Source organism: Aquarana catesbeiana, linkage group LG03 (genome assembly GCF_042186555.1).
Source record: "Aquarana catesbeiana isolate 2022-GZ linkage group LG03, ASM4218655v1, whole genome shotgun sequence".
NCBI classification, from domain to species: domain Eukaryota; kingdom Metazoa; phylum Chordata; class Amphibia; order Anura; family Ranidae; genus Aquarana; species Aquarana catesbeiana.
Window position 1 is genome coordinate 558,210,701 of NC_133326.1, and position 14,244 is coordinate 558,224,944.

Sequence of the window (14,244 nt, forward strand, 5' to 3'; positions counted from 1 at the left end):
CCCCCTGTCAGAACACAATAGCTCAGCGGGGAGATCGCTGTACCAACATCAGATTGTTAGTACAGCGGTTCCAACCTGAGCTGTCAGTTTTTGTTTCAATGAAAAAAAATTGACAGTGTGTACTAATCAGTCACCAGTACAAACAGAAAGAGTGCATTTTTCCAATAGGGACACAGAGAGTAATAACAATCTGGCAACGTTTCTATCCCATAACCACTCTCAAAAACTAAGTAACAATTTTGGCTTTAAATACACCTTTAACATATTTTTGGGAGACGAAAGAAACAAAAACACAAAAAAACAAAAAAAGAAGAAGAGCACACCACAACCCCCTCTACAGGTTTCCAAGATATTACCAATTTTGCCACAAACACTTACTTCTTTTAGTTTTTTGGCTACTAAAGCAGTATTAAACCTAAAGGATACATTTATTATATTTATAATATATTATTATGTATTAGATTATTATTATAGCTTACCAATTCTTAGATGTGATGGCTGCATTAGCTTCCTATCTTTAGGATTTCTTTCTTTCGTCTGGTGATCCAGCCAGCAAGTTGCTTTTCAACAGAAAAGCTCTTTTGCAGTTACAAGGATGAGACAGACCATTTACCACTGGCAGAGGTGCTTGAAATTATCAGCTTTTATTCATTTATGGAAAACTTATCTCACAATGGAAAAAAACTGTTTGCTGTAACTGATTATAAAGTATTAGCTGGACTTTAGCTTCAAATTTTGAATGTATTTAAATCTGCTAGTACTTCTAGCACTCTCCTCCCCAGACTGACAATGCTATTGTCCAAATCTGTCCCCTGTGCTCCTTCATCCAGAGTGGTGTCTGTGTAACACAGGAGGTGTGTTGCTTGCCAGATCACCAGGAAAATAAGGATTTTGGAACATCCTGATTACAAGTCATTTACCAATTTGCAGCCATCAGCTTCAATTACATGTAAGTACACACACACCTCAAGTTTGAGGATCCTGTCATATTCCTGGTCACCACATTGTTCATCAATTTCAATTGCATGTTTCATCACTGCCGTCATCTCCGTAATTTTGTCTACATGAGTCTGTAAGTCCTAATGAAAAGAAAATCTTTTTTAGTTGCTTCATGGAGATTAAATAGTCTCTGCTGCTGGAACTAAAAAATTAAATAAAAAAATTAAAATAATCGCACTCCCTGAAGAGATGACCAACTGTTACCTTTTCTGCCACCCACACCACTGATGTCCTGATCTCTGCTGTACTGAAAAGATGCCGCTGACAGAAGGGATGCAGGGCCAGCAAAAACCACATTGAGCTCTATTGCTCCTACCAATAAAGCTATTTCACGGCCTCATTATTTGTGTAAAGAAACAAGATAGTTACAATAGCTCAATTTTTTTTCTGTGTTTAGGACTGCTTTAAAGTAGTTAAAGCCTTGAAATAGGGTAGTCCTTCAATCATTGACACCTTCTTAATAAAACCCAAGTATAGTCAAAATAGGTGCTGTTGGCTCCATGTAAATCTGAAATCCTCCTCCGATAAAGCCTCCAAACCCCTGCAGCCGTATTCTTCCGGCACGGAGGGGGTTGACATTTGCATTCATCAAGAGCAACAACTATGCCCACCTCCTCCATTCATAGAAGTTGTACTATAGCTTCTATAAAAGAAAAACAATCTCTAAATGGAGGAGGTGGTCCTTTCATTCATCAACTGGTCCTCCATTCAGAGTTCGTTTATCATTCATTTCATCAGGGATGAGGGGCATTTCAAATAAACAAGGAGCCAGCAGCACAAGGGGTACCTCAGATTGATAGTAAATCTTTTCCCTTGTGCTGCAAGCAGCATCTTTGGGGCAGGGTTAAAAGCGCCCTGCTCTTGCCCGCACAGCGCCGGTAAAACTAGCGCTCGGGCGGTCTGAGTGTCAAAGTAGCCTTAACTTACATATTGGTTAAGTATTCTAAAGGGACAACTTACAGGAAGCGCACAAAATACTGGTTCTTACAAAACATTAAAGCTGAACTCTGGGCTGGTTACTAATTTTTACCCATATTTACCATCCCTTTACTATATATATATATATATATATATATATATATATATATATATATATATATATATATATATATATATATATATATACACATATACATACAGTGGAGACGGAAAGTATTTAGACCCCCCTTAAATTTTTCACTCTTTGTTATATTGCAGCCATTTGCTAAAATCATTTAAGTTCATTTTTTCCTCATTAATGTACACACAGCACCCCATATTGACAGAAAAACACAGAATTGTTGACATTTTTGCAGATTTATTAAAAAAAAACCTGAAATATCACATGGTCCTAAGTATTCAGACCCTTTGCTGTGACACTCATATAGTTAACTCAGGTGCTGTCCATGTCTTCTGATCATCCTTGAGATGGGTCAAAGGAACTGCCTGAAGAGCTCAGAGACAGAATTGTGGCAAGGCACAGATCTGGCCAAGGTTACAAAAAAATTCCTGCTGCACTTAAGGTTCCTAAGAGCACAGTGGCCTCCATAATCCTTAAATGGAAGACGTTTGGGACGACCAGAACCATTCCTAGAGCTGGCTGCAATATAACAAAGAGTGAAAAATTTAAGGGGGCCTGAATACTTTCTGTCCCATATATATATATATATATATATATATACACACACACACACACACACACACACACACACACACACACACACACACACACACACAATATCTCACAAGAGTGAGTACACCCAACATTTTTGTAAAAGTTTTATTCTACCTTTTCATGTGACAACACTGAAGAAATGACACTTTGCTACAATGTAAAGTAGTGAGTGTACAGCTTGTATAACAGTGTAAATTTGCTGTCCCCTCAAAATAACTCAACACACAGCCGTTAATGTCTAAACTGCTGGCAAACAAAAGTGAGTACTCCCCTAAGTGAAAATGTCTAAATTGGCCCCAAAGTGTCAATATTTTGTGTGGCCTCCATTATTTTCCAGCACTGCCTTAACCCTCTTGGGCATGGAGTTCACCAGAGCTTCACAGATTGTCTCTGGAGTCCTCTTCCGCTCCTCCATGACAACATCACGGAGCTGGTGGATGTTAGAGACCTTGCACTCCTCCACCTTTCATTTGAGGATGCCACACAGAAGCTCAATAGGGTTTAGGTCTGGAGACACACTTGACCAGTCCATCGCCTTTACCCTCAGCTTCTTTAGCAAGGCAGTGGTCCTCTTGGAGGTGTGTTTTGGGTCGTTATGTTGGAATACTGCCCTGCGGCCCAGTCCCTGAAGGGAGGAGATCACGCTCTGCTTCAGTATGTCACAGTACATGTTGACATTCATGGTTCCCTCGATGAACTGTAGCTCCCCAATGCCGTTAGCACTCATGCAGCCCCAGACCATGACACTCCCACCACCATGCTTGACTATAGGCAAGACACACTTGTCTTTGTACTCCTCACCTGGTTGCCGCCACACACACTTGACACCATCTGAATCAAATATGTTTATCTTGGTCTCATCAGACCACAGGACATGGTTCCAGTAATGGTTCCTTAGTTTGCTTGTCTTTAGCAAACTGTTTGCAGGCTTTCTTGTGCATCAGCTTTAGAAGAGGCTTCCTTCTGGGATGACAGCCATGCAGACCAATTTGATACAGCGTGCGGTGTATAGTCTGAGCACTAACAGGCTAACCCCCTCCTTCAACCACTGCAGCAATGCTGGGAGCACTCATACGTTTATTTCCCAAAGACAACCTCTGGATATGATGCTGAGCACGTGCACTCAACTCCTTTGGTCAACCATGGCGAGGCCTGTTCTGAGTGGAACCTGTCCTGTTAAACCGCTGTATGGTCTTGGCCACTGTGCTGAAACTCAGTTTCAGGGTCTTGGCAATCTTCTAATAGCCTAGGCCATCTTTATGTAGAGCAACAATTCTTTTTTTTTTTTCAAATCCCCAGAGAGTTCTTTGCCATGAGGTGCCATGTTGAACTTCCAGTGACCAGTATGAGAGAGTGAGAGCGATAACACCAAATTTAACACACCTGTTCCCCATTCACACCTGAGACCTTGTAACACAAACGAGTCACATGACACCGGGAAGGGAAAATGGCTAATTGTGTACTCACTTTTGTTGCCAGCGGTTTAGATATTGATGGCTGTGTGTTGAGTTATTTTGAAGGGAAAGCAAATTTACACTGTTATACAAGCTGTACACTCACTACTTTACATTGTAGCAAAGTGTCATTTCTTCAGTGTTGTCACATGAAAAGATATCATAAAATATTTACAAAAATGTGAGGGGAGTACTCAATTTTGTGAGATACTGTGTGTATATATTAGGTCTGGGGGAAAAAATCGATTTGAATCTTGAATCGAGTTGAGAGGTCAAATCGATTCAAATTTTCAGCAAATCGATTTTTTTTTTTTCACCAATACCGGCGCCGGTCCTGAGGAGCTGCGGGCAGGAGTTTTTAGGCGAGGCTGCGGCTTCGGCCTAGTCCGCAAGGCCGGATGCCGCGGACTAGGCCAAAGCCGCGCCCTCGCCTAAAAACTCCTGCCTGCAGCTCCCCAGGACCGGTGCTGCGGGCAGGAGTTTTTAGGTGAGGCCGCGGCTTCGGCCTAGCCCTAGACCGGTGCGGTGTCCTATATATATATATATATATATATATATATATATATATATATATATATATATATATATATATATATATATATATATATATATATATATATCTCACACACACAAAACTTGATGAAGGACGGATTTTCCGAAACTGTGCAGTCGTTACTTGTATATGCATGAAGTTTGAAGTAAAATGTTTTTGAAACTGAGATTGCATCTCCAATTTTTTGTTATATATTTATTTTATTTTTTTTAATGACCTAGTTTCTGTGTAAATTTACCTTGATAAAATCTGTGATGTCATCTTTGAATTGGAAATAACAGCTATGCCTGGAACCTGGAGGCTGTATCAGCGTAGAAATGACATCATTTCCTGTCTGCAAAGAAAAACTACAATTCTCATAAACCAGAATTGTAGTCAACAATGGGCAAGAACGAAGGTAGGATTGTGGGGGGTTTCTGGCCAATCCCTAGTAATAGTGGAAGGATAGAGCAGAGGTCTCCTGGCCTGTCAAAAAACGTTATGATAGTGGGGGAGTCAGACAGGGAATCTGAGCTGCCTGGGTCCTCCCACTACATTGCAGCTTGCTGTACAAGGAACTACACGGGATGTTACAGGACCGGTGGCCAGGGGAAGAGCGGACATAACCGCCACCAGGCTTACAAAACAAAAATAAAAGGAGATTGAGCTCTTATTCTGCATGAGTCAAATCGTTTTTTTTATCAGAGGGGGATGATTGCATTGAAAAACAACATATTGCTTACAGTGGAACTAAAAGGGCAAAACTTTTTTATATTGTGGATAGAGTAATGGAGGGTTATAACCCCTGGCAGTTTTTTGGTTTTTTTTTGCCATCTGTGTCCCATTGGGAAGATTTCCCTGCACTTCCTGTCCCAAAGCCAAAACAAGGAGGGAGAGAAAATCAATTCAAAGTGAGGGAATCTCAGGGTGTCACCTGAACTTGTGTCCCTATTGGAAGATTTCCCCTCTATTACTGTTCTAGTGTCAACCAAAAATTTGGGATTTTCATTTACTTTCACTGTCCATGATAATGGTAAGTAGGACAAATAGAGAGGGTGAATCTCCTTAACGGGGACACAGATAGTAATAAAAACTGACAGGTGTTCTAATCCCTCTCTATCCAAAAAAAAAAAATAAAAAATACATTTTGCCTTTAGTTGCACTTTAAAAAGGTAAAAATGTCCTTTTCAAATAAATATGAGATAAAAAGGTTTTGCCCGGAGATCAGCTTTAGTCACTGCCACACAAAACTAAAATTTGTATTGGAAGTGGTTTTGTAATATTCATCCCTCATGTTTTATAAACACACTGGGTCCCGGCTTACCTTGGAATGCTGCTCTTTCAGTTTGACAAGAACACTGGGGTCATCCTTCTTGCTTGCCATCAATAATCGGAACATTTGCTCTCTGTATTTACTCATAATCAGCTCCAGTGCTGACTGATGTTCTTCCAAGGAAGTTCGAAGCTCTGGATGAAGAAAAACACACCAATTTGAGAAGGGCTTGGAGTGAAGAATAAAAACCAAGGAATAGAATTCCCATGGAGTTGTCCAACAAATACAGGGGGGAAAAAAGGGTTAAAGTAGAATTCCAGGTTTTAATTGAGCTGGCCCAAAAAATATATTTCCACTTCTAAACAATGCTGCTGCCATGTGCCCTGTAATGAACTGTAGTAGCATTAACTACATACAATAAGCGGTACTGTGCTTCGACAGTAGTATGGGTGACTTCCAGTCTGTCAAAATTTCGCCATTCAGAAATCTTGTATTTTTATCAATGGATGCATGGCTTCCCACGACCATCTATGGTCAAAAGGAGGTGGAGAGAAGGGCATATGATGGTGCAATTTCCACCTTGGCCACGCAAAGGAAAGCTTGTATTTGCATTATTTGGTAATGGAAATAGTTTGTTTGGGCCAGCTTGGCCCAAACAGACTAAAGTAAAATTGAAACCTGGATCAATATTTTATACATACATTGGTCCAGTTTGGACCAATGTAACTATGAAGATACCATACCTGATCTCCACTTGCTTTTGGGTCCCGTGCCAAGTAGCTGCCCTGCTACATTTTGAACAATTGGTCAGCCGCTTGGCACAGATGCCATTTAGAGAATGCTTTGTATTCTCTAAATGAATGCAAAGCATTTGCTGCCTGGAATAGGAGGACATCCCAGCCCCTCCTCTTTAGCTCCTCCAATCAGAGAACGCTTTGCATTCATCAGAACAAAATACAAACCAAATTGGATCATTTGCTCAAATTAAATATCATATCTGAAAATTATTAACCAAGGAATACATGAACCTGTTACAGCTGAATAACCATTATTTTCCCACCATGAACTTCAGCCTCCTCATCAATCTTACAAAGTTGTACAGGCCTCTCTCACAAGGAATTGCTTACTCTGAAGCTGCAGAAAGTCACATAGAATGTGCCTAATTTCCTGGTTGGAGGGCATCCAGAATCATCTAGTGCTTTCTTCCTTGGCCTGACTGTCCCTGGCCCATCCCTTACATTTATTGGAATTCAGTTCTTTTATGGAGGCTCAGCCTCACATGTGGGCATCACCTAGGGTGCTTTGCATACTAATGCAACCTGCCTAGGAGTGCCCACTCCTCTGACTCCTGCCATCCATCTATAAAGTACAGAGGAAGAGTCTGTACAATTGTGCATGAATCAAGAGATAGCTGGAATTCAGCTTCATACAGAGCTGTAACTCCAGTGCAGTAAATGGTGAAAATTTTGTTTCTTTCTCGTACATCACGGGACACAGAGCCTCAGTAATTACTGATGGATTATAGGGTATCACTAGGTAATTTGACACTGGCACACCCTAGACAGGAAGTTCAACCCCCTATATAACCCCTCCCCTTACTGGGGATACCTCAGTTTTTTCGCCAGTGTCTTAGGTGTTGGTCACGAATAAGATGTGCTGTGCTGAGCTCCAAAGGAATATCCTATACTGGGGCAAGCCATGTAACCGGATCCATTCAAAGTGCTTTTTAAGGCCAAATTGGATGGTACCCGGGCCTCGTGTCCGAAGAAACGAGGTTTTACCTGTAACGCTTCTCTTTTTAGAGAGCTGGACCCCGGGATCCAGTATTTGTTTTTTTCAGCCATATCCCTGGTGGGGTGCTTTACGGGGCCAGAACTGCGGATCCTCCTATTCAAGGAGGCCCCAGTCTCTGAAGGTTTTTTCAAAGGGAGCCCACCGTGAGAGGTGAAGATTGGGTCTGTATAACAGAACCCTGCAGCTGGATAAGGTAAGGGAGACTCCTCAGGAATTTTTTTTTTCAATTCTAGTAGGTTTTCTCCTTTAAAGTGGATGTAAACCCACTCCCATCTTTTTTTAAGTACTGCCATAGGGGTGATCTATAAGGATATATATGCCTCCTGCATGTAGCCTTACCTTTCAAATGTCTCCCCTCTGTCTGTTTGCAGCCCCCAAAAACGCCGGATTCAGTGGGCGGGTCCGTTGTACGGCGCTCGGTGGGCAGAGTCATGACATCACCAGACTCCCCGCCCACCTCTACACTCGCGCCTGGCCGGAGTGAAAAGTGCGCGCATAGGGGAAGAGGAGCGCGCTCATGGCTCCTGTCACTGTCCAGTGACAGTCGGGGATAATCAGTGCGGTGGGGACAGCTGTGAGCACAGATCCCCCTGAGGAAGCAGAGAAGGAGAAGCAGCTGATCAAACACCATGCAGGGAGATCGGTGCTCACGGCTGTCCCTCCACTGCACTGATCACCCCCGACTGTCCCTTGTGTCCTCCTCCTCCAGTGCCTGACGTGTTCTCTCCACCACCACCACCACCTCCCCTTCTTCTCTGGCCCCCCTCCTGTCCTTATCCGCCTGCTGTGTCTTCCTCCTCCACCCCCCCTCATCCCCCGCAGCCGACTCCCCTCCATTCCAGCGGGCTCTGTCAGGATGGAGAGCGGAGGAAAGGACGGAAATGTCATTTACGGGGGGGGGGGGGGGGGGGTTGCTGCTGGACACAGCATAATATATATATATAGCACATAATCTGAGATTATGTGGAACAGCCAATCCTGGCAGAGCAGCAGAAGAAAGGAGTAGGGGGGAATTATAAAATACTGCCTGTGTCTTACTTAGGCTGGTGCACGAGATATGTAAATTACCTGTCACTCACAGCAAGGGGGCGTATTTGACTAAGTTTTCCTCATTTTGTCAAGGATTTTCTCACTAAACAATAAGAGGATTGCTCAGAGATGGATTAACTCTGTGTGGCAAGACTGGGCTCAAATGATAGGAAATCTTATATACTACAATATGACATAAAAAAAAAAAAAAAAAAAAAAATTTCCTGTTCCGTCTGTCTCAGTGTCCACGCTGTACGCTCCTCCAGCCAGGCTCCAGGTAGGATGGGTTGGGGGGGTTCTCTCCTGAAGGATTCTCCCCCCCATGGCTTAGGGGGGCCAGGGTGGCCTGAGCAAGCAGCGGTAGTATACCGCACCACGCTGCCGCCGCCACTAACGCCATTTTTTAGGCAGGTTCCCATCCACCGGCCCTTCTCTCTCCTCCACCCCAGCCTCCCCTCCATGCTTGTCCCGAGGATCGGAGCCCCGGCTCGCGCAAGAAAGCACTAGTTTTTTGAAAAAAGCGAGGGGGGGGCGGAGCATTAATGCGACGTCCGGCGTGATTAAACGCCCACATCGCTGGCTATACAGGCTATAAAGTGCACTCTCTTTCAGGTGCACACAGCCTATGGAGGGACACAGTAGCTGACGGGCGCATGTGAGGTGGGACACAGGCATTCTCCCAGGCAGCATTTACTTAAACACCAGACTGAGCACTGGTAGCAGCGGCAGTTGCTGAACTACATCGCTCAGCAGTCAGTCAGTGTTTTCTTGTGGTACCTCCACCTTGTTACTTGGCATAGAAGAGGTACGAATACCCCGAAAACCAGAGGCTCTAGGGGATCTCCCTCAGGCTCTGAGGACCCCCCTTCTGCAGCACCTCCCCCCCCTGAAGGACCGGGGATGGCTGGCCAGGGTGAGCCGTCGGGGTCAGGGGCTGCATCTGCTTCTGGCACTTCAGCCCCTGTATACATTACACAGGAGGTTTTCTCCTCAACCATTAATGGATTAGAGGAACGACTAAATGGCCTTAATCGCATCTTCACTCAGTGGAAGAAAACGCACTAGGTCTCCCTCGGTCACCCATGACCCTCAAGCAGAGGAACTCTGGGAAAAAGGAGAGGAATCCCTCTCAGAGGATCGGGATGAGACTGATAATTCCTCTTCTGGGGAATCAAGTGGAGAAGGGCCCTCTTCAGCTTCTCAGGATGAGAAGGTGTTAGTGCAAATTTTTGCTGGATTGGTCAGCTCCACATTTAAGTTACCCGTATCTGAGTCAGTTAAAGAACCCTCCTCTTCTTTGGGTTCACTGAAGCCTCCTCAAACAACACATGCTTTTCCTGTTCATAGTTTACTAGAAAAGCTCATTTATTCTGAGTGGGATCACCCAGATAAACATTTTTTTCCGCCTAAAAAGTTTTCAACACTTTATCCTATGGAGGAAAAATGTAGAAAAATGTGGGGTATACCGGCAATTGCCGCCGCCATTTCCTCCGTTAATAAAAGCCTGACTTGTCCCGTCGGCAATGCTCAGATGCTTAGAGATCCAACTGACAAAAAAATGGAATTCCTGTTAAAAAATGTTTTTTCCTTGGCAGGTTCAGTAGCTCAACCTGCAGTAGCAGCAATCGGAGTCTGTCAATACTTGAGAGACCATATAAAACAGGTCCTCAAAGTTTTACCTGAACAGCAAGCCCAGGGGTTGGCCAACCTTCCAGTGGCTTTATGTTTTGCTGTTGACACAATCAGAGATTGTATCATCCAAACCGCTCGCCTTTCGCTCGGGTTGGTGCATATGCGTAGAAACTTATGGTTGAAAAGTTGGTCAGCCGAATCACCATGTAAGAAGCTTCTGGCTGGATTTCCATTTCGTGGTGCAAGGCTGTTTGGAGAGGATTTGGACAATTATATCCAAAAGATCTCTAGTGAAAAAAGCACACTCTTACTAGTTAAGAAAAGGAGTAAACGTCCCTCTTTTAAACGGGCTCTTTCCCCAGTGCCAGGAGCATCAGCCTCCAGGCAGTCGCGACGGCCTCCTCCGTCAGGCTCAAGAAATAAATTTCAGAGTCAGGGAAGAAGCCTACTAGAAAAGACGCTAAAGCCTCTTCATGAAGGAGCGCCCCCGCTCGCTCGGGTGGGGGGAAGACTGCTATAGTTCTCAAGGCTCTGGCATGAAGATTTCCAGGACAGATGGGTGATCTCCACGGTAACTCTAGGTTACAAACTGGAGTTCCGAGTATTGCCCTCTCCTCGTTTCCTCAGATCAAATGTCCCCAGAGATCCAGAGAAAAATCAGTCTCTCCTTCTAGCATTGGAGTGGCTATTGTCGCAAAAGGTCATCGTGGTTGTTCCCACGGAAGAGCAGGGATTAGGGTTTTATTCAAACCTTTTCACGGTTACAAAACCAAATGGAGATGTCAGACCCATTCTGGATCTAAAGGATCTAAACCGATTCCTAATGATTCGATCGTTTCGCATGGAATCAATTCGATCAGTAGTCTCCATCCTACAAGAAGGAGAACTTCTGGCGTCAATAGACATCAAGGATGCGTACCTGCATGTACCCATTTTCCCTGCTCATCAAAAGTACTTGCGTTTCGAAGTAGAAAAACACCACTTTCAGTTTATAGCCCTGCCTTTCGGGCTAGCCACTGCACCTCGGGTGTTTACAAAGATCTTGGCTCCTCCTCTGGCCAGATTAAGGGCCCAAGGTATAACAGTCATAGCATACCTAGACGACCTGCTCTTGATAGACCGGTCGGTAGCCTGCCTGGACCAGAACTTGGTCACCACAGTCAACTACTTGGAATACCTAGGTTGGATTCTCAACTTAGAAAAGTCTTTCTTAAAACCAGTAAGAAGACTAGAGTATTTGGGCCTGGTCATAGATACAAGCCAAGAGAAGGTATTTTTACCTCAGGCAAAGATCAGTGCCTTAAAGAACTGATTCAGGTAGTCAGGACAAAAAAGGGTCCTTCTGTTCGCCTTTGTATGAAGCTGCTGGGAAAGATGGTGGCTTCATTCGAAGCAGTTACCTATTCTCAGTTTCATTCGAGACTGCTGCAACACAGTATCCTGTCTGCCTGGAACAAGAAAGTGCAGGCATTAGACTTTCTAATGCGTCTGTCTCCTACAGTGCGTCAGAGCCTCAGTTGGTGGTTAATACCCGAAAACCTGCAAAAAGGGAAATCCTTTTTACCGGTTACCTGGACAGTGGTAACAACGGATGCCAGTCTTTCGGGTTGGGGAGCAGTTCTGGAACAGTCTGCAGGTCCAAGGGGAATGGTCCAAAATCGAGAGGACCTTACCCATCAACATTCTGGAGATCCGTGTGGCGTATCTAGCCCTAAAGGCCTGGACTCTCAGGCTACAGGGTTGCCCTGTCAGGATCCAGTCCAACAATGCCACAGCAGTGGCTTATATCAATCACCAAGGAGGCACCAGGAGTCGTGCAGCTCAGGGAGAAGTGAACCAAATTTTAGTCTGGGCAGAAAAGCATGTGCCATGCATATCAGCAGTTTTCATGCCGGGGATAGAGAACTGGCAGGCGGACTATTTGAGTCGCCAGCGGTTAGTCCCAGAGGAATGGTCTCTTCACCCCGACGTCTTTTGGGCCATATGCCAAAGATGGGGGGTTCCAGATGTAGATCGCTTTGCATCCAGATTCAACAAAAAGATCGGCAAGTTTGTGGCAAGAACAAAGGATCCTCTTGCATGCGGGACAGATGCGTTGGTGATTCCGTGGCATCGGTTCTCACTGATTTATGCATTCCCTCCTATTCTGCTACTGCCACGACTCCTTTGCAGGATCAGGCAGGAAAAGAAGTCGGTACTTCTGGTGGCCCCAGCTTGGCCCAGGAGAGCTTGGTATGCAGAAATAGTAAGGATGACAGTAGGTTTCCCGTAGCCCCTACCGTCACGTCCAGACCTGTTATCTCAAGGTCCAGTGTTCCATCCTGCCTTACAAACGCTGAATTTGACGGTTTGGCTATTGAAACCCACGTTCTGAAGAATCGTGGGCTTTCAGGTCCTGTGATCTCTACTTTGATCAATGCAAGGAAGCCAGCTTCTAGAGTAATCTATCATAGAGTCTGGAAGACTTATGTATCCTGGTGTGAAGCCAGGGGTTGGCATCCCAGAAAATATGTCATAGGTAGAATTCTTGACTTTCTACAAATGGGATTAGAAATGAAGCTGGCCTTGAGTACCATCAAGGGCCAGGTCTCGACCTTATCAGTATTATTTCAACGACCACTTGCTTCACATTCTTTAGTCTGAAAATTTATGCAGGGGGTAACGCGTCTTAATCCTCCGGTTAAGGCGCCCCTAAACCCCTGGGACTTGAATTTGGTTCTGTCAGTTTTACAGAAACAGCCTTTTGAACCAATACGTCAAATTCCCTTGGTCTTGTTGACAAGAAAGTTAATTTTTCTGATAGCCATTTCTTCTGCTAGAAAAGTATCAGAATTAGCAGCCCTTTCCTGTAAAGAGCCTTATTTAATCATGCATAAGGATAGAGTGGTATTGCGCCCTCATCCTAGCTTTCTACCGAAAGTGGTTTCAGATTTTCATCTAAACCAAGATATTGTTCTACCTTCCTTTTTTCCAGATCCCTGTTCTACGGAAGAAAGGTCACTACATTCTTTGGATGTAGTAAGAGCAGTCAAAGCCTATCTGGAGGCAACTGCTCAAATTTGCAAAACGGATGTTTTGTTCGTGTTGCCAGAAGGTCCCAATAGAGGACAGGCAGCATCAAAGTCTACCATTTCAAAATGGATTCGACAAATGATTATTCAAGCTTACAATTTGAAACAGAAGATTCCATCTTTTCAAATCAAGGCACACTCCACAAGGGCTATTAGTGCTTCTTGGGCGGTGCATCACTGGGCCTCTATGGCTCAAATCTGCAACCTGGTCTTCAGTCTATACATTCACCAGATTTTATCAGGTGGATATGGGAAGGCATGAGGATATCGCCTCTGGGCGTAGTGTGCTGCAGGCAGCGGTATGAGGTCCTCAGGTCTGATTACACCCTACGTTGTGTGGTCCCCTCCCCTCAAATAGCATTGCTCTGGGACACCCCATCAGTAATTACTGAGGCTCTGTGTCCCGTGAGGTATGAGAAAGAAAATAGGATTTTTATAACAGCTTACCTGTAAAATCCTTTTCTTTTGAGGTAAATCAAAGGACATAGAGGTCCCGCCCCTCTTCTAATACACTTATATTGCTTTGCTACAAAACTGAGGTATCCCCAGTAAGGGGAGGGGTTTTATAGGGGGTTGAACTTCCTGTCTAGGGTGTGCCAGTGTCCAATCACCTAGTAATACCCTATAACCCATCAGTAATTACTGAGGCTCTGTGTCCCGTGATGTACCTCAAAAGAAAAGGATTTTACAGGTAAGCTGTTATAAAAATCCTATTTTTGTAAAGGGAGGATCAGGACACTTGGAATTAACACATCAGGTAGGCAGGGCTGCCATCAGAAATTTACACAGTTTTAGGCCTGCCCCCC

The 14,244-nt window shown here is 44.3% G+C and overlaps 1 protein-coding gene across 3 annotated transcripts in view; it reads right to left on the reverse strand.

The window, feature by feature from the left end:
- Positions 1 to 14,244, reverse strand: part of FGFR1OP2 (FGFR1 oncogene partner 2) — a 57,698-nt gene that overhangs the window by 6,871 nt on the left and 36,583 nt on the right. For 2 of the 3 annotated variants that reach the window (XR_012242969.1, XM_073621750.1), the window contains exons 4-6: positions 5,964 to 6,106; positions 4,899 to 4,994; positions 966 to 1,079 (exon numbers count right to left, since the gene is read on the reverse strand). Coding sequence is in view for 2 of the 3 variants with exons in the window: in XM_073621750.1 (XP_073477851.1) it covers positions 966 to 1,079; positions 4,899 to 4,994; positions 5,964 to 6,106 (353 nt within the window). In the remaining variant the exon portion in view is untranslated. The remainder of the gene's footprint in view (positions 1 to 965; positions 1,080 to 4,898; positions 4,995 to 5,963; positions 6,107 to 14,244) is intronic. The other variant, XM_073621751.1, reaches the window with a different exon arrangement.